The sequence below is a fragment of the Neodiprion pinetum genome, chromosome 1 (genome assembly GCF_021155775.2).
Source record: "Neodiprion pinetum isolate iyNeoPine1 chromosome 1, iyNeoPine1.2, whole genome shotgun sequence".
Taxonomy (NCBI): domain Eukaryota; kingdom Metazoa; phylum Arthropoda; class Insecta; order Hymenoptera; family Diprionidae; genus Neodiprion; species Neodiprion pinetum.
Window position 1 is genome coordinate 2500858 of NC_060232.1, and position 20682 is coordinate 2521539.

Genomic DNA, 20682 nt, shown 5'->3' on the forward strand with positions numbered 1-20682 from the left:
CGCTCCAAGAACGTCAGGAAAGCTCTGAGGAATACGACGTTGCTTTATTTTTCTTGAGGAAAAAAGCTGCTGATTGCGTGGTTTTCGAAGGTTGAGCTTCGAAGTCGTTATTCAAGCGCTAAAAGTAATCGACGAAAGGTGACGAAACAAAAAATCAACCTTGCAAGTTTTTGCTAGGATCGACGATTCGTAAGTTTGACTCGAGCAAATGTTGCAAATTCGACCAGCGGCGCTTACGAAAACTGTAATCGCCAAGTCTGGGACATGAAATTTGCTTTTATTATTCGCGAAGAGGAGACAAGTTTTAAATGAATTTCGTACAAGCAAGGGTGCGTTTTTACCGAGTCTCCTTTGGTGCGAAATCTGACACGGGATCGAAATGATTGATACCTACCTGGATTATGGAGGAGCGAATGAAATACCAAATGCTCTCGTATATTCATGCGAGCTTGCGTGAATAGTTCGGGTCTGCATCGTACAAGTTGAATATCTCAATATTGCGGAAAAATTTGGGTCACGAAGCGTAAGCTCGGATCAAAAGAAGCTGGCTAATATGGGAAGTGATGTTCACCGGTAAATTTATCAAGTCTGCCGTCGTTGTAATTCAGCCAAAATTTTTAACTCTTTCATTTCCCTCCATTATAAATACCAACATCTGGCAATATACAAAGTTTGTAATACTTGCTAAATTACTTTGCCTCCGGCATGAGCAGCGCTCGATTTTTTTCACCATTGAAAATAATGCAAGAGTTTCCCTTTTATCGGAAACAATTTTAACATCAATATACATGACTTGTGATTAGTCGAGCTTTCTCTGCCTGTACCGTGTATTTGACGAGAAAAATTCGGTATAACGTGATAAAAAGCTTCGATTTTTTTGAGATTTCAATTTGGTCTGTACACGGAACAGGATCGATTCCTTTGATGAGAGTGAAATTATCAACCGGAGTAAATTGAGGAGAAAATGAAGGCCATTTTGTGAACAAAGTCAAATATTTTTTTCGCGTGAAACGACGTCGCACTTTTCCGGTTGCCGGTCAGTTAGAAGCCAATTTCACTCTCCACTGAAACCCTTCCAGGATTCACAGTTTTCCGTGTCTGTTCTAGAATACATGTAATACTGACTGGGAGTGATGCCAATTTGAGTTTCAATAGCCAGCATTAACCCAGCGTGAAATTCAGTCATTACCTTCATTTGATTTTGAACAATAATTCGCACGTGTCACCCAACTACGCAGAGTTGTCGCGTGAAATTTAACCTACCGTATAAAACGGATTTCGAGATCTGGTCCAGAATCCGAGCTCACACTAGGTGGTCTTTTTTTTTTATATGTATATTTTTTTTCTTCGTATAAACCGAATAACGAAATTAATTACTTTTCCTCGGTTTACGACGCAATGCAAAGCCACCTGGCTTCTATGTGACATAATGACTCGATATTTCAAAGTCACGTATAGCTTACTGTAAGTACAACTGGTTGCCAGCTGCTGCAGATTATTAGGCGAATGAAAATTGTTTAGTTTATTGTCGTTGCAACAGAGAAAGCGCGTGTCGTGATCTTTGATACCGAAGCACGCCACCTATGCTGCCTTACGATATACGATCGGACGCAATTCTGTATCAACTTTTTGTTACCTCACCTTGTTTTGTTCGTATATTTATAACAACATGCCTGGTATTTAAATAATGCTTTTTTGCATAGCGCTCGAAAGACTGAGAAAAAAGAAAAATGGTTTTGCTATGAAAGTTTGATGAATTTTTTGTATCTTACATTTTACTAGTTTGAGGTAGAATAATTTCATCAGTTTTATTCTTTTTTCTTTTTCGTTTCGACGTAACGAAATCAAGTAAATTCCATCGTATGCGCTACTTTCCCAGCTGCGCCGTTTTTTGCGATAAAGAAAAAACGGAGCTCCGCTTACTTTAAATAATTTTATTTTATACGGATGCGAATTCTTTTTGATTATACACGAAGAGTTTCGGAATGAAGATTCAGCGATTTCAAGTCTTCTGCTCTGAAAATCAGTTTTCATTTTCATCATTTTATTTCTCCATACAAAACCGGCAATACGAATAAACAATCAAGCCCTAATAGCGTCCGCGGTATCCTTCGTATTCGGAATCGTGGTACTTCGCTGGTTCCCCAACGACGTATTTCACCACTGGATTAGGAGCCGGATGTATGGCGTGTCCAAGCTTCTTTACGACGGCGTTGAATCCGTTGTGATCGTCAGCGGTGTACTCGACGATGCGAACCGTTCCATCGGGCTCGTTTAGCCTGTAGGAACCCTTGACGACGTCGCCGTCTCGGACCTCTTCCTGGCTCTTGACGTCGCCGGTGTGAGGATCGTTTACACCGTAGCTGAAGGCGTATTTGGGATAGGCCTGCAGCGAGATTGCGAAGAGTGTTAAAAGCCGTCGAACAATCACTGCCATGCTCAATTTTTACTCTGCGTTTTTAATGAAACTACTCACGTAATGATCGTGGGAACCGTCGTCTCCGTATTTCGGGTAGAGTTCATCGTTCCCGTAACTCCCGTACCCTGCGGGATAGCCTGTGACCTCGAGGAGGACAGCGGGACCGGACATCGAGACGTGCGAAGTCGCCCTTCCGTCTACTTCCGGGTTTTCGTATCCTGCATACGCCTCGTAGCTGACTGGAGGACTGTTGTATCCGACGAGGATGCCGTCGGATGCGACGAAGACGGAGGCGAGGAGAGCGACGAGCTGAATGAAAAAAAAGGGAAGATTCTTTTGGAATGTAATGTCAAGACATCTGATCGAAATACTTTTGCCGATTTTTTGGGGATGAGATTGACTGAAGCGACCGTAATATGATTGATACGATATCTTAATGCTGCTTAGTCGAGCCCGACGATGAACGTGAAATTTACTGATGAATAATGAGGAAGTTCGTTTTATCCGTAAAGCTGATGAATTAATACCGAGTAATGTTAGTCATGTACCTTGAGCATGGTGCTAATTGTACAGGATCACTGCCGTCCGGACAAAACGAACGAAGCAATTTATATACCCAGAGAATATGCAGCCTGTGATCCTGAACTGGTCACAGTAGGCTGATCCCAGAAATCGCGTTGCCTCATTCCGCAATGACATTGAAGGTTGAACTCTCGGTTTTTCACTGGCTAAAAATAAGGCAAAAAAGAAGAAAAAAAAAAAAATCACCTGGCTTATGTTGCATTTGACCGGAGAAGGATTACAATGCTCGAGATCGCGTGACGAGACAGTGCCCAGAGTCGAAAGTACTCGACGTACAGAATTAACATTAAAGACGTTTAAACGTGTGTTTTGACCGAGAGATCCAAATCAGGTAGACCGGCTTAATCATTCCCTGACTTACAAGGAAGGTATCCCAGGTCGATCTCTCTGATTTGACTTCTCTTGTAATAAGCTATAGTTCAATAAAAACTAAGCGACACGTATTTTTCAACGTGCCATTAAACATTTTAAGGGGGTGAAACCACCCTTCAAAGTTAGGCACGTCAACGGGCAATTCGGCAGTTTCACCGACAAGAACATAATAATTTTTTAACCATACCGACTGGAAAAGTTTTCTCATAACGAGATATGAAAGATGTAATTTTTTCAATTGAGAAAAAAAAACTGCCAAATCGCCCCTTGACACGCCTTACTTCGGAAGGTGGTTTTACCCTCTTAAGGTGTTTAATGGAAGAAAAATGAAAAATAAAAATACGTATCGCTTAGTTTTTAGTCTACTAAAACATATTACAAAAGAAATGAAATCTGTGAGATCGATCTGGGATACCTTCCTGGTTAGAGTCGTTGAATATGATGAATAGGCGAAATACGAGGATGGCAACTGATCGAGTTGTGAAGGAATCGTCAAGCCAGAAGCATACAAATAACATTCCCGTGTGATTAGCCCAACGGTTCATGCAACCGGCTTCTGCACTGCAGTGTGCAACAGTTGTTATAACACAGAGGTCAAAACGGGATGCATAACGCTACCTGTGTAATTATGAGAGTAAAAATGAAGGGAGCCAAGGTTCTGCATGGAGGAAAATTTTCACCTTCTTGAAAAAAAGCTCCGCGGTCACATTGCGTTAGAAACACGAAACGTTGCACCTTAATTGTCCCAACCACGAGGTCGTTAGAGACCCGCGTTTCTCACTTCCAACAGACTCGCCATGCTGACCCAGACGTTACGCAAACGGTTCAGCGCAAGTCGCAGCGCTCGTTGTATTATCCGCGGGTAAAAGTTCCGGTAGCAATGACACCTGAACGCAGCTCTTCACGTTAGGCTCTATAGTCAGAAAATTGCCCAATGGGCGAGGCGCCGAGTTCTTCGCCTCGTTCGCGACAGAAAATGTGTACACTAGAATTTTTCTCGCGTTCTTCGGAGGCTCTCCATTTCCCAAGTCCGGCTTTCGGTACGAACAAAGTGTCCTTTTGTCCTCCGACACAATGGATCTGACGAAACACAACCCGCGTAAATGTCCAACGGAGTGGTCCAATGGTTTTCGCACACAATTGTCAGCGTTGTTCGGATCTTCGGAAATTCTCAGCGCTTTCGAAACGGAGGACGTTTTAATCTCGGATATTGTTTTATACCCACGCTCAGACAGTCGGACGGTTTTGAAAACCCGAGACACCGTGTTTGGCAAATCAATCTTGACCTCATTCGTCGGCGTTCCGTCAAATTTTTCATCCTTCGCACGCGCCACATTCTCGAATAAAGTCGAATCATGGCTGTATTGGATAAGGCAACATAACTTGATCATACCGACAGGGTCCTTTGAAGCTGGCGTTGCCTCCGGCCTGCAGATGACAAACGTTCTGCAAAATGTTCGGCTAGAAATGAAGACCTTCTACAAAGGCTTGGTGATTACAGGCGTTCTTTGTTTTCCGAAGCCGATCCTTCCGAATCTTGATTCGCAAACAAGATTAGATTAGTCGAGCATTCGATGCGTTCTTTTTGGGATTATCCGAAATGTTTGCACGGAGAAAACGGGAACCACGAGTCCATAGAAATAATAAGGCGCGAAAAGAAAATATACCACGTATAAGATGTCCTTTTTTCTGAGAAAAGGATACGTCGTCCGTCCAGGAGGTATAACATTGGAACTGGAAGCCAGGGAAATCACAAACATTCAATCTTCCGCTAAATCACCGATGAATTCTTCTCCTCTCTTTATGTTTGCAGTGATATTCATTCCCGGGCTTCTTACACAAAACCATTTTTATTGCCTCCATTTAATACCGAGTTATTTTTCTCCCGTCACCCGAGCTTCTATATACAGAAGAAAGCATTTCCAGAGGTGAAGACCTCCTCCAGTCGGACTGATACCTGCGGTTTATTTCGTTATTCTGCGGCATATTCTACGAGCTGATGAAAAGTGTCACTGGATTTCCGACCCCGAGTCTCTCTACCTTCAGTTTCCGAAAAAATAAGGGGTAAAAATTCCCCCATGAATATTAAATCTGCTCGAGGTACGCAAAAATTCTTTTGATAAATCGACACAACTCGCGTGTCGCACCTTGAAATAAACGAACGAATAACGAATATCTTGTGTTTATGTATAACAAAAATATGTGAATTTTTTTATTACATGAATGCTTGACGCTTTGTACATATGTATACGCATAATATAGTATATTATTATATAAACATAAACGTGCGTGAGGTAAATTATCGTCGTTGCGTGATTGTTGAAAGGTTGGTAGAAAACTTGAGAATAGGATGAAAAATTCAAGCTCACGCAAATACCGCCTCTCTGCTTCCCAGCGGCAAAATTAAGGTTCAGTAGTGCTTTTCGTACGCGTAACGGTTGAACTGATCATGATCGTAAGTCGTAACGTATTTCGGAACTGTTACTGGAACTTGTGCCGGATGGTGAGCAGGTCCGACCTTCTTCACAACCGCGTTGAAACCGTTGTGATCATCGGCTGTGTATTCGACGATGCGAACGCTGCCGTCGGGCTCGTTGACGCTGTAAGATCCGTGGACGACGTCGCCGTCGCGTATCTCATGCTGGGTCTTGACGTCACCTGTGTGAGGATCGTGAACACCGTAGTTGAAGGTGTACTTCGGGTGCGCCTGAAACATGATCCAACGGTACGTAATTAAAAGAGGTATCGCTTCTCATGTTTCGGAGATTGACAGGAAAAAACAGTTGTAGAGACAAATGAAAAAATTTCACCCCCTCGAAAATTGCTTAATCAGCGATGTATTATACGGCTGCTTTTACTTTCTGCCTGATCGATTAAGATTGATGAGCAAAAAGTTGTTTTCGACGTTGCAGGGAAACTTTTAACTAATTGGTAACAAGACCTGTAACCTTACTTGCGAAACATGATCGCCCTAATAAGCGACAATCGTAACTCGCTGTGATAAGCTTGGGTTTCAGTAACGCTAGTTCTCTCAGACGTGCATATTTTATTCGCACGTCTCGAGCCTTCCCAACTTACGTAATAATCGCGTTCCTCTTCGTAATCGTATCCGTGTCCGGCGGCGTGAACAGCAGAATGTAGCGGAGGTGCGGCCGAAACGGAGTGGATTGGCACGGCAACGGTGGGAAGAACCTGGTGTGATGAATAAGGGTTCACGTACCCTTCGTGGCCCGAATATTCCGGGGAATACGAACCGGCGTGTCCTCCGTCATACCCGCTGATTAAAACCGCGTCGCATGTCGCAGCGACTACCCAGAGTAAACTTGTAACCTGTGAAAATAGATGATCGAAGAGTGTTTTTATACGGGTGAAACAAAGTTTTTGATACTGTAATTGGTGGTTTTTTTATCGATTGTGGATGGGTGAATAATGCGGAGAGACAAAAGAAAGGAAGAAAGTTTTCAAAGAACCGAGACAATATTCTCTAGCAATTTTTTACGAGTAATATATCGTGTCCGAGTGATGTGATATATTGTACGTGGCAATAAATCAGTCGAGCGATGATTTACCGCGGGAAAATTGAACTTGATACCGCGATAGCAAAAAGTATCCGCGACGTAAGCGATTTATTTAGGGCTCAGGAACATGAAAATATGAACAATGAATCGAATCAACAGAAGTGCAGGTCTTGCGGTTCGGGTGCATTTTAGTTCCTGCAATCCGTCTTCATCCCCGTGACAAGTTGTTCGCAATGCGGAGAGTATACCGTATGGAACGATTTTATAAAGCTCTGGATAAATCCAGATCGTAGCAAAACTCGAGGCAGTTTTTGCATTCAAGAGATGCTTCGCATTTCTACCATCCGTGATGAATTTTGTTGTTTGCGTTTGAAGGAATACAAAGTTCCATAAGAAATAGCGTCGAAGAGCTCTCCTCAAAGAGTAGAGCTGATAACGAATAATTACGGCGTTACGCACTACTGGAATTTCGGTGTGGAATTACAACGAGACGTTTCATTGAATGGATGATGAAACTTCTGTAATCCACACCTACTCGTTTACCGGTAGATTGAAAATGTTCGACGGCGGTGAAATTCCAGTGTCTGGTTAAAATGAAGGGGGAAAATACACAAATGAAAATAAATACGAAAACGAAAAGCTGGGCTCCGGTATGAAACTTCTCTTGGCTGGAGGACCTGGCTCGATGCGTAATTCGAATGAAATATTTCATTCATATTGCAAAAAATAGGCGGCACGTATAATACAATTCGCTTTGAACGTACGGATTCGTTCGCGTTCAATGAATAAATGAATGAAGAAGCCGAGCGATGAATAATATAACAACAACATAGTAAAAATCACACAGAACAGGTATCACAGTTAATTCGTTTTTCTACTTATTTTACCCCCTTTCCTCGCACTGTGAAAATTTTTTTTCAACTTCCCCGCGGGAACACTGAGCGGCTGCTCGATGGCAGTTTGCGAAAATGTGATGTGAAAATGTTCGGGTACATATTGCAGGTTTTTGACACGACACGCGTGTAATTCTGCGATAATATGAACCGCTGGTACCTTCAGCATGGTGCTCGACGCGAGAATCTCGTATATCGTACGGAGAGAGAGAGTCTTTTCACTGATACCATCATCCCCGGGATCCTGGCTTATATGCATCTCCCTCCAAGTAGAAGCGAGGAAGCGCCCGACCCTCTGCTTCTCTTCACGGTGGGGCTTAGCTCAAGGTCTTTTACCGGCATTCGCGTGTGTCGTAGCAGCGCTTTTTCCTTTTTGTTTTTTTTCCGGTTTTTACTTCTTTCACTTTTCGCGCGTGAAATTAATGCTTAGGCTCGATTCAAAAGCCGTAATTTTTTTTGTTTTTCTCGAAATTGTTTATAAAAGTAGTGAAACTGACTTGCCTTCCGTGTCAAAGAGAAGAGAAAAAAAAAAATTTGAGAAAGATTCAGTTATTGATATTTGGAAAAAGGAAAGAGGAAGAAAAATCTTATTTTTGGTATTGAAAATTCATCTTTTCAGAGGATTGAATTATTGATCACCGAGCATGTTATCCAGCTTAAAAGTATTCATGCAGGTGTCAACGTTCCTCAGGATTTGAGCCCATTAATACTTTTTGAATCTGAGGCGACTCGTTGCACACTTCGCAGAAATCTGTTCAGACATTCTCCGAAACGGAATGATATGTAATTATTGCGGAGCTTATACGCACTGTTTGTAATCAAGCAGCTAGCGGTTGTATTCGGAACGCAATATCACGTGAATAATACGATCATGTGTAAAATCCGATCGCCGAATCGGTGCAACAGAGCACAACTGATCGAATACTTATCGACCGATGTATGATAATCGGTTTAACGATTGTCCAGGTGAATTTACATCTAAACACGCCTCGCTAGTTTCCGAAACAATACGTACATACCTTGGACCTCAGATGGATCGATCGTAACATTGTTAACATTGATTACAGCATTGACTTAGGTAAATCAACTTTTTTACAAGGTGTAAAGAGAGGACGGAAAAAGTATTGCGTCCAGAAAAATCATGGCACATCTTCAAAATTTTCTTTTACAATGTAGAAACGAGGTAATAAAATTTACTGACAAAAAAAATACGCGGGGTGAATGTGATTTGAAAAAACGAAAGTATAAATTTTTTGGGCGTGTTTTTGATCTATCGAGGATGGAAAAGTAAGCCCAAAAAAGCATCTGTTCACTGTGATTTTATATTATCGCTCTAGTATGATTCTCTGGAGTATCATGTGTATGAAAAAGGGAACGAATCGAAACGGAAAATAGCTCCGGGGTTAAACCTGTGTCAACCTCTACGAGTTAATACAGTAAAAAATTGCAATAAACTAAAAACCGTGGAACCCTTTTACGACTGTGGAAATATTATATCCTCACTTTTCGGTATATTTGTCCTACGCGTATACCCATAATACATTGCCATATGCGTGGAGAATATACCGATACGTGTTTTCGTGTGCTCCGCACCCTTTCAAGCAGAAGTTTTACGTATCGGCAAACAGCTCGTTTTATAAACCAGCATAAAATCAATAACTAAAGTAAAAGTAAACAAAACATATCATGGCGAAACAGATTAAAACGTAATATCCTTGCAGGACTCGCGGCACTTGTCAAAACATGTGAAAACCTAATGAATATTAACAATTTCGATTTACCGTAATGTTTGTTAATGTTTAATGACCTCGGTGGTCACGCACGATACGGACGGGATAAAATAGCGTCCGTGGCGAATGAAACCACGGCAATTAAGTCCACGTACAAATCGACAGCTGAAGAACAGACAGACAGACATAAACGTGCTTTTGAAAACCTCGTGAAAACATTCATTCAAATTTTGATCGAGCTGTTCGGTGACAGTCTGAGCACCGTTTTTCCGTGATGCGAGATGCCAATAACAATTGTTCCAAGAGCAAACGAGCACCGGTACCCGTGTGTCTGGTTAGGGACGTGATCTTCGTTCTAACGAGATAGATCGCAGAGGAGTCAGATGCTTCGTGCGATGATAGACGAAGCGTGGAGCGACGTCCCGGTGCGTAACGCGAGAAGACGCGGTGCGAAATAGACGCGAAAGCGTGTCTTGGTTCGTCTAGCATGTAAACATCCACATCCTCCGATAGATCAGTTATGTGTCTTTACGTGGCTCCGCCGACCCTTTCGCGATAGGAACCGTACGTCTTGCGCATACCCATCAACTCCGGGATGTGAAGCAACACCAATTTCGCAAGTCGAGTCTCTCGGGCCACTTAGAGACTCGAGTCTAGGCAGAACGAGCGGGAGCTGAAAATTTACAGAACGGATCCCGGCGTCTCGTCGTCTTCTGGAGACGGAGCAGCTTCGTTAAAATTTCACATTGAATGAGTAGTCACTCCGGATTGCGCAACTCTTCGGGTTCCTGGATCACAGGGAGTTTCCAGACCGGCGGACAGTGGAAAATTCCGGGAAAACTACAACGTCTTCAATACTGGATGAAGGGAGTGAAAGTGATCCTCGTCGTCACGCGTACGTGGCGCCATTTTTCCTGCTTTCCTGCTCAGATCCTTCAGCGCATCACCCAGGATACCTCGTCGTCGTTCTTTGACGCGTCGGCCGGGTTGACGATCCGTTGGAGACGCTAATTACTCCGGAATACGTGACGGTGTCCCTGATGAGATAAGAAAGTGTCGCTTCGCGAACCGAGGCTCCCCGTCATCACTTGGAGAGTACGTGTGCGGTTTGTTCCATGCGAGAACCTTTCAGATTGCGACAGGAATGCCAACCCACGGATCATCGTGGCTTCGGCTTCACGTAAACGAAGAAAAGGATTAACTGAAAATTCACGCGTGGTATGGTAATTCGGATGGATTTGGAAACATTGTACCGTTACAGTTGTACCGACAGTTGCGTTAGAGGGACGGGAAAATCATTATCCATCTGTTGTTGTACCATCTGCGAATGTTAAATGTATGTACCTTTTTCTCCGTGTAACGTTATCTCCTTCGTGATCCATACTACACGCTGATCGCTAAAGGGGGCATGATTTTTGTACAGCGGGTACTCTCCCAGGCGAATTCCTGCTCCGGTGTGAACACTCGCTCGCCGGTTCCCGATGACAATGATTCTTGCCAAAGGGCAGATTGCACTGGGGCGTGGAGTCTCCCACGCTTCCTGGAACCTTTCGATACCTTACCGAATGTTAGAGGCTCTCGCCTCCCAGCCTTCGAGCCACCCTGCGATTCACGGTCATGAAATGAGCGCCTGGTGAATCCGATCCTGCGCTTCTGTCGCCGTTCCGACACCTTTACCTTAGATCTGCCGTAGCGCAGGTAGGTGGAGGTGGAAGCGGATGGCGCAGCTAGCGCCGAGGAGTTATGCAATATATTGTTCGCGAGTAGTATTTCAATACAATGATGTGAACCAGTTGCCTTACTCTGCTCTCGTAACTTCGGAGAGAAATGTCTCAACGTACTTATCCTTGGCTCCGACTGCCAGCCGCACTCCGACTCAATCCTGGGCGAGGCCAATTGGATCTCGGGGACTATAAGGAAACGCGACAAGACCACGGAATCGAAGCTTCTACCCACATACCTAGAATTGAATAACGGCTCGTTGAATACAGTTGGTGAGCTTCGAGCTCTCGGTACCAAATTTCAGATCGCAATCTTGTTCTTGAATGATGGCATTTTTAATACTGCCTCCAAGCTTTAAGAAAACACGCGTCAAGCTATTCATAATTCATCGTTTAGGATCAAAGTACGAGCCTTTAGAACTTTCGAACTTTCAGTGGTGAAAAAGTTTCCTGCAACGTTCAAGCCTGTCGACAAAGTTTCAAACACCACATGAAGCCAATTTCCTTTAGCAGACCGTCGGGAAGATTTCAGGAAATACTTCGAAACGTTCAGTTTTCTTTCCGCTTGTGTTCAAAACTTGGCAACAAAGTTTTATTTGCTTTTGACCGGAACGGGATCATCGGAAACCTCGAAAGCTGGTGGTTTTGTCGAGCAGTTTCGGCCGTTGAACGGAGCTGAAATATTTTTTGTTGAACTAGCAATATCTTTTCGGCGACAAATATGTATTTCTTACAGTAATCTCCTCTCGTCTAAGCGTCTCAATTCTCCATCGTTCAGCCCTAAGCTTTCTTTCCGCAAGCTTACGCCGGGCAAAGAAAGATGCGTCTTGGCAGCATCCCGCAATAATCCCAAACCTTTAAGAATCGAGTGAATGTCTGTACGCCGCGCAACCTACTTACTCCGTATCACATCGTTACACAATTGAAATGAGCCGAGGTCTTTTGCATACTTGTAAGAATAAATTGACACAGAAACACACGATTGCCACTATCTATGCATAAAGTAAACAACCGTGTGAAATTGCGCAAGCTGCACCGAAATTGCCCCTCGCACTTTCGTGGTTCGACAGATATTGCACTCGTGCACCGCATTATAATCTCACCTAGATGGATGCGTTTCGAGCGCTTCCAAAGTCGATTCACCTCCGACTGATGAGCTTTCGCGTATTATGGGGCATATGGATAATTATTCCGCGGTTTCGCGAAACGGAAGACGCAGTGACACGGAGATATTGCGGTGTCACCATTGATCTAATTTCGCAGTCATTCCCGATCTATATAATGTTGTGATACTCGAACGGCGTGAGACCCAAGGTTTCCACGTTTTCTCGGCTACCTTCACAACGATGAAAATCGATGATTCAAACCGCAGCTTTATTATGCGCCTTGCACGCGTACATATATGTTTACGTGAACTGGTAACCAAAGACAAATCCCGTTTATACCTTTACTCGGATCGTCTGCGTTCCTCGAATTTTCCACTGCAGCATATATGCATTTACTACGTAGTAAACTGTAAAACGAAATCCTGCCGAACGAGGGCTGACAATAAAACCTGTCTCAATTACGCATAAAATATTTTTAAAGCCGTACTCTGACCTCTGAATTTTATCGCACGTTCAACTCGATTTTCGACGCCGCTTCGAATCGTTGAAATTAAATAAAGCCGGTGTGTATAGAATAGAGACTGAAATGCAATTAGGCTTTAGATGTATAACTTGAAACGTAAAACGATACGGTTTTTACTTCCAGAGTTTCAACGTCTTTCATCGCGATTTGCGGGGGACGACTGATCTGCCGGCCCACGAATCAACAATCCGCTATGAAAAATTGTGCATTACGTGATCTTGCAATTATAATAAATAACAATTGCGTGTGACCACAACAGATGTCCGCTCTCACAATAATAATAACCATTATTGACCGTCGATGATTATTTCCTTTGTATATTTCTGCTTCTTGTTCTATTCACCTTCGCGGATAATTAATTAGCCGAGTTTATTACTTTGCAGCCGGAATTTATATCGTTATATTTCTTTATGTCACGCAGAAACAAGGCCCTGACATTAATCAGCATAACTTTGCGTATCGTGGAGTTTTTATTAATAATACCCAATGAATTGTAAAATCCGCTGTTCACCTGGCTTAATACAATTTGTTAATTAGGAGAGACAACGACGAATTCCAATATTATGCTTCATTGGGATTAAACTTCGACGACTGCGTAAAGATACCGTGTATACAGCATTTCTTGTTAATCGATAGTTATAACTGAAACGTTTCTGCGCCCTCTTCCAAACAATTTTCATCCCAGGAAGGCGGAAGTGACGCCTGTCCAGCAATATATCTGATTAATGGCATAAGATTTGATCAAAATCTAGCGTGGAATTCCGTGTACGCAGGATGGAATTCTGGAAGCTGAGCAGAAATATGTTTGGCATAAAGGAGAGAGAAAATTATTATTAAGAATTTGCAATAATCTACAGCCTTATTCGCACCTTACTGGCATTCAATAATATTCAACGGGTGGATTCCTTCCTCGATTTTTTCCGATTACTCTTTCCCTCGTTTTTCACTGATCTTCTGAGCACCCCATTCGTAATTCAACTAGGCAAAAAAGTAACCGCGTTGAGACGGCGCGGCGTGTATCTTATCTGCGTTGCTTGGATTACTTATTGTGAACCTTTTGTCTAGCTTTCCCTTTCGCAAGAAAACCAAACAAAACATTTCTGGGTCCTTGTTCGTCGGCCTTGCCTTCACGATCCCAGCCGCATGAATCTCGCCGCTGTTTCCACAAGCCGTACATGTATACATATATAAATGTGTAACATGTGTATTTGTATATATATATATATATATATTTATTGTATACTTTACTGCCGCTGTTCCAGAACCCGGCAGGATCCTGCGAGAGAGGATTTTCTTTCCGTTAGCGACGTTGACTGATTTTCGGGATTGCAATGACTCTGGAAAAAGACTCAAAATAATACAGCCGAAAAAATAAGGAAAGGTGTATAATTTCGAACGAAGAAAACCGAGCTATTTTCACTGAATAATCAAGCTTCTTACCTCGCCATTTCCGGTCCGTGACGTGAATATGCTAACCATGGCTAATTGAGTTACACATATACACCTATGTTTAATGTATATCACTGTACATAACCGGAGCTGGAGAAAATCCTAGTGAAAACACAAAACGCGGAAGTAGAACACACGTATGCGTGCGGCAAGTGTAAGGAAGGTTCGAGAGATTATATACGGAGATTTACTTAGGCAGCTCATTATCATGTCAATAATCGGTCAGCCGGTGAGACCCAGTTTGCAATATATCAAAACCGTTTGTACAATGCGCCTTGAATCGCGGCCTCGGGAACGCCGTTTGCCACACGCTGGAGAAAATCTCGACCATACGGCGTTTCGGCTTACTCGATAATTACACGCTTTACTTAACTCGTGGCACATGCCACGCGGCCATTGTGTACTTATGATAATTTCGGGGATCGAGTTCTCACTTTTCTAAGCGTGCACCTTGAGGCGAGAGACAGAAACTGACGGCTCGGTCGCTCCTCCTTCACGTTTTGCCTGAATCATCGTAAAGTGATACGAATAAAAATCTTGCCTTTTCTCAATCAGAGTAATGAACTTTTCAGGCATCGCTCTGTTGGCGGAATTTTGTTCGGGGCGGGGTGGATATTCCGAATTTGAAATGTTCTGAATTATTTGGCAACGAAACTGGAGGTGAAGAAATAAAACTTTTACGAAACAACAAACTTGTGAATGGTCGGAAACCCGACGGCTTAAGGTTCCGAAATGCAAGATCCCGAAGACTCAAGACAGGATAGAGCGAAGTTTTGAAAAGAAGAGTTCCGATAAAGCAAAATCCTGGAAAATAAAGCTTTGATAGAGTGAATTTTCGAAAATTAAAGTGTACTGACAAAGCGTAATTTACTCTACGAGTGGGTGTAAAAGATCAGAAAAAATAAAAATCGAAAATCTAAAACAAAGAAAGATCAAAGTGGTGAAATTTTGCGAAGCCCGAAATTCACAGAACTGAAAATCTTCGATTACTCACAATTTCGATGTTTGAGATTTTTAAATTTTTACATGTTTGAAATTTTGAGCCTCGAGTTTCGGACCATTCGAAACTTTCATGCTTCATCAAAGTTTGATTTCTTTACTTTTAGATTCACCGTCAGGAAATTCAGAATTTGGCGCTTTCGGAACATTTCAAATTCAGAATTTCAACCCCGCCGTTTTCATTCACGATAATCGATTCGAAAATATTTGTCGCAGAAGTGGCGAGAAAAGTGTTATGCCGAAACGGGTTACGCAGGTTTTCTGTGAGATGGAAGAACAACGTCGTGTGTTTTGTGTTCCACTTTTCTTTCCTGCTTCTTCACGGAGGGAAAATTGGCTGGGAAAAACTTGGCCCAGAGATGTAATAGAAACGCGTACCTAGTCTTGAACCCCATGAGCAGCGACCGTGGAGGAATTTCCACATGAATATTCTAATTGCCGTACAGTACGACACGCTAGTCGCCAACCATTACCACGATCACTCGTTTTCACGGCTAACTACAGCGCTCGATATTTAACTGTGTTTCAGGAGCTCTGGCACGGCGGCAAAGCGAAAGAAGTCACAGGACCGATCCGCGTGATCCATCAATACATCCGGATGCCGGAGCAGGAGGCCGAGTTCTTCAACGAGACGACCGGAAACGTCGAAAACGTAAGTTAAAAAAAGAAACTCACACAAATAGCCAGCGGATTCTAATGAGTAGAGAAAATTCGTCGTCCCGTCCTTTTTCACCTTTAGGACAGACTTGAACAACGGCGAGTATAAATGGACGGGAAAATACGCGCAACCTACTCGACGGACAAACAAACGCTGTTACGAAAATTTAATGCTTGCACAACAATAAATTGACGTTAAAGCCTTGTTTGATTAAAAAAGTAGAGCAAACCCAACAAACTGATTTTGCGTCGCAATTACCAAAAAAGGATCGACAATAGCGGAAAATGGTTACATGTACCTCGTTTTTCGTAATTCCAACAATATTCGAGCCGTTTTTTTAACAATAACTGTTTTACTAAATTTTTCTAGTTACTATAACAAATGAAATTTTTTACAGTGTATGTATATCTATGAGATTGTGTTGCCATTTCGAGGAACATACGTGGGTATAATACGAAACCGAACGAGTCTTCGTCGTGACGTTCCCAGATGCTAGAGTAACACGTTATAGGTATAACTGGCCTATTTACCGGGTATTTTTGCCCCGCGACGACGATCATATCGCGGCTAAATGGTCGTGAGAGTTTCTGTTGTATAGGTATTACGTATAGGATTGAGCGAGGAACTGTGAATATCGAAAATTAAAAAAAAAAAAAAAACTAAGGAGAGCAATATCTTGGCACGGAGTTCGAATATCATTTTTTTATTTAAATTACATCTTTTTTTGCTCCGCGTTGTCTAATAATGGCCTGTCTAACGCACACTAATCGACCCTTCAGAGTGATTTGGACAGGTTTCGCCGTTACATGATCGCGCGAAGGTTTGACAGAGGTTATTTTGCAATCGCATCTCGCTACCAAGAACAGTTTTTCCTTCGTTTACATTCGTTGCTTCAGGTAGCAGGGAAAAGAAAGCAGTGAGTGTGGTTCACGACTTCCTGCGATCATCTCGTACGGGAGCGAGTTACGTATATGCACACACGGCGCAAAAATTATTGGCGCATAAGGGGCATTCCACGTCAAACGAACGGGTCATCGGCCAGACTCCTGGGATTCTGATTTACAATGAATTGAAAATAATACCTTCAATTTTTCGAACTTTTTTCACCATTTTGTAAAAGTGTGGTGACCTCATTAACTGAGGAAATATTCTTGACATGGGAATGGATGTTTTTAAAATCGATGAAACGTTTTAGTTAATTCAGAGACTTGGAAACACATTTTTCTGTCATGGTTCGAGAATGGGATGAGAATGCTAAGTTTTATTTCTTTTTTTTTTGAGTTTCGGTTTTTCAAACACACATCTTTTTCTTGGTATTTACATTTAATGATGATTTCTTGTAGTAAGAAATAAAATAAAACGAAACTCCACTTTGGTGAAATTCGATGCTCTTTTTGTTTCAAGAGTAAAATGAAGGTAACGAAACTCAAAGCGAAGAAGAATAATAAAAGCTCAATCAACAGGAATCTTGAATAAAGTACATAATTTATTCAGGGAATTACAAAACAAAAAGAGAAAAAAGTTGTGAACAAAAAGAAAATCGAATTTCACCAAGAGGAAGTTTCTTTTTATCTTATTTTTTACCACAAGGAACCACCATTGTAAAAGAATTAAAAAAAGAAAGAACATATTTAGCATTCTCATCTCATTTTTGAATCATGGCAAAGTGATGTACTTTCGAGTACCTGATTTTACGAAAACGTTTTATCGATGTATGAAACGTCTATCTTCAAGTCATGGATATTTCGGGTCGCCACACTTTTAAAAAGTGGCGGAAAAATTAAAAAAACAAAAAAAATGACATGTATTATTTTCGACCGAAACAAACGAAAATATCCAACGAACATCAGAGTCCCAGGCGGTCAGGCCGATGACCCGTTGATTTGACGTGGAACGCCCCATAAGTAATAATATCGTGTGCCTTATACCGGCAATCGAATGAATTCCGTCGGGTATTTCCTAACTTCTCAATTTGCGCACTCATATCACGAGCGCAGCTGAAACAGAATTTACTACGGTATTATTTGAGGCGTGAACAATATACGCGTATAATCGTACGAGTTACGCGAGTAAAGTTCTTACGGAATTGAAAGTGAGAAGCTTCCTCTTAATTAAACGCTTGTTCTTCTGCCTAATTCGCTACAACGTCTCACATATCTACAATTACGCTAGCTGAGCGGTATCCCAATTAGCACGTTCCATTACCACACGTTAACCGAGGTATGTTCCTACGTTTTAAGCTTGCGAAAAGATTGAATAAAAAAGTAACGCAACGCGTAACCGTAATTCGAGTAGGTCTCATTGGATCACCGATCGCCAACCGATCTTCTCAATTTCAGTCTCTCTTTCTCTCGATCAGGTTACCGGATGTCTTCCCGCAATGGGATACAGCTTCGCAGCCGGAACGACGGACGGTCCTGGTTCCTTCTCGTTCGAACAGGGAACGACGACCTCGAACCCGCTGTGGAACGCCATTCGCGATTTTCTCGCCGCTCCGAGCAAGGAGGACGTTCTCTGTCACGGAGCGAAGCCGATTTTGCTGGCAACTGGACGGGTGAGAATTGGTGCTTCGAAGCCATTTCGTTTCATATTCGTATTACACGTAATAAAATTTGCAGAATCGCTACCGCCCGACTCGATTATTGCGGACGGTGTGCTTAATAGCTTCAGACTTAATTATTATCGGATGCGTGAGTTACGACAAACTGACCGTTACTTTTCGCTTTCAGGCCATGCAGGTATATGCATGTAACTTGTAACGACCGAACGTAACGAAACTTGCGACACTGCAGGCACCGACTTGGCCTACTTGCTTATCCAATTAGTTGGCGATTTTTTTATTCCAGGAATTTAATAAATTTTCATCATTTAAAATCGTCGCGAAGAAAGGATCGGAAATAAGAATTTCGAAAATCGTAACCATTAGACATTTCGGGAGTCTCAGACGAACCCGACAAAGCGAGTTTCTTTGAAATTCGAGAGTCATCCGACTGTTCGATACGATTTGTTATATCCACCGGCTCTGTGTTATATGTTTGGGTGTCGGTGTTACTCGTCGACCTGCAAAATGATCGGATAAATCGATATTTTCCCCGGTAGGTGGAAGCTCTTTTTTGAGTACGCGATTTGTTCAACGGGGGAAACGAACACCATTGATTCGCGTTATTGATGATATTCCTATTGCCACGGTTCGCTGGGTTGAAATTCGAGTCCGTTCGCTCATGTTTCACACCCTTCGTTACACCCTCGTCACGGTTTCAGGACATTTCCACATCAGCGGTTTACGACCCGTTTTAAATGGCCATGCCTACGTCAGATTCCACGCATGAAGTACTTGGAAAGTAACTTTTGAATGCAGGCGGTAACAGAATTGACGAAATTTCACCTCAGTACGGAAAATATCAATTACAATACAGAGCAGTACCGGTACGAGTAAGTTGGTATGGAAGGTCGAAGCTCTTTGTCTGTCAAAGTCGAACGAATCGTGAAATTATACAGCTTTTATAATAAAAGCAATTACCGCCCGGATTACGATACAAGTTTCCAGTCGTTAATGAAACGTGGTTTTACGTCATTCGAATAATTCGAGTTCGGTTAAACACTCTCAAGTCACACTTTCGTAATCCAATGTTATTGGTACTCGCTAATTCGATGGTGATGAACATTCGATTCAATAAATCTGTGGAAATAGAAACAGACGACGGAATCGATCATGCGAATATTGTCCGCAATATGAGTGAGAAAATTTGTGAATACGCGAGAAGTATCGATCAGAGAAGTCAAAAAGTTCGTTCGCGTAAATTCGAGTGAAAAGTACTGTCGCAATACGACGTATCTTACAGTAGTAGAACACGATCTTGCGTTACAAAAGATCGATAACTCCCGTCGCTTCGTAATAACGCACGGTAATCTAAACGCGGTAAATTTCTGCACACAAGTGAAAAATGTCCCAATTTACACGTCGAACGGGATTCAGGGTTTATTCATGAGACGTGAAGTCGATTTTTAGTAAACCCATCGCGGTGTTACCGATAGAACGAAAAAACCTTGGAGCGTGAATGGCGCCGAGGATTAACCGCTTTTAAGTCCGCAACATTAATCAAGACAGGATAGTCGGCCGTTCTCGAGTCTTTATAAAAGTTCGTTTGCATGGTCAACGACGAATCCTACACAGCGTTTGCCGTGCGTCAGGTGAGATCATGTAATATCGTTTCAAGGCGAGGAAATTACGCGAGCACGCCTCCTCCCCGTGTTCTGGAACTTGAAACGACACCGAGGCGTGCGAACGTCTTTCTCGGCGTGATATCCTTGCCCAAGATCCGCTCGAGGCGTGGCGGCTGAGAGGATCGAGTCAAGAGCTGAATGAAAACGGAAGTGACGAAGGTCCCGACGTTTCTTCGGGGCCGGAAATGATCCCTGTTAAACACTCCGGGGCATACGGGGTATTTCGCTTCGGTAGAATTTGAAGTTCTGGGAAAACGTTTACTCGGGTTCCCGTCGTCAGTAACACTTTCGTGAACATAGATATATACCCCGAATTGGTTTAAATTCGGTGAAAATTTGTCGCGTAATAACAACATTATGCAAGGAGAGGTGAAGGTTAAAGAGAATCCGGCATTTGGCTGAATTTTTATTGAAATTCGAACGAGTCAGCTTTTTAAAGGAAAGTTTTCTTTTCATCGAATTTCAACGTACGATCGAGGCGATAAATA

General features: G+C 42.5%; 2 protein-coding genes across 5 annotated transcripts in view; one reads left to right on the plus strand and one right to left on the minus strand.

Moving 5' to 3' along the window:
• Nucleotides 1-20682, plus strand: part of CDase (neutral ceramidase) — a 37691-nt gene that overhangs the window by 12783 nt on the left and 4226 nt on the right. For all 4 annotated transcript variants that reach the window (XM_046610768.1, XM_046610752.1, XM_046610788.2 and 1 more), the window contains 2 exons: nt 15842-15964; nt 18330-18524. In XM_046610768.1, coding sequence (XP_046466724.1) covers nt 15842-15964; nt 18330-18524 — 318 coding nt within the window. The remainder of the gene's footprint in view (nt 1-15841; nt 15965-18329; nt 18525-20682) is intronic.
• LOC124211583 (uncharacterized) lies at nt 2028-8049 on the minus strand. The gene is made up of 5 exons (XM_046610809.2): nt 7945-8049; nt 6452-6703; nt 5787-6080; nt 2477-2728; nt 2028-2386 (listed from the first exon to the last, which is right to left on the minus strand). Exons 1-5 carry the CDS (start codon nt 8041-8043, stop codon nt 2090-2092), a joined length of 1194 nt encoding a protein of 397 aa, XP_046466765.2. The 5' UTR covers nt 8044-8049; the 3' UTR covers nt 2028-2089.

What these genes read in the sequence shown, in the direction of transcription:
- LOC124211583 (XM_046610809.2), bottom strand. Translation starts at nt 8,043, where the DNA reads ATGCATATAAGCCAGGATCCCGGGGATGATGGTATCAGTGAAAAGACT. An exon ending in ACGCGTACGAAAAGCACTAC is followed by an intron (nt 2,729 to 5,786) that starts TGAACCTTAATT and finishes TTTTTCATTCAG; the next exon opens with CTCGTCGCTCTCCTCGCCTC. An exon ending in ACGGTTCCCACGATCATTAC is followed by an intron (nt 2,387 to 2,476) that starts GTGAGTAGTTTC and finishes ATCTCGCTGCAG; the next exon opens with GCCTATCCCAAATACGCCTT.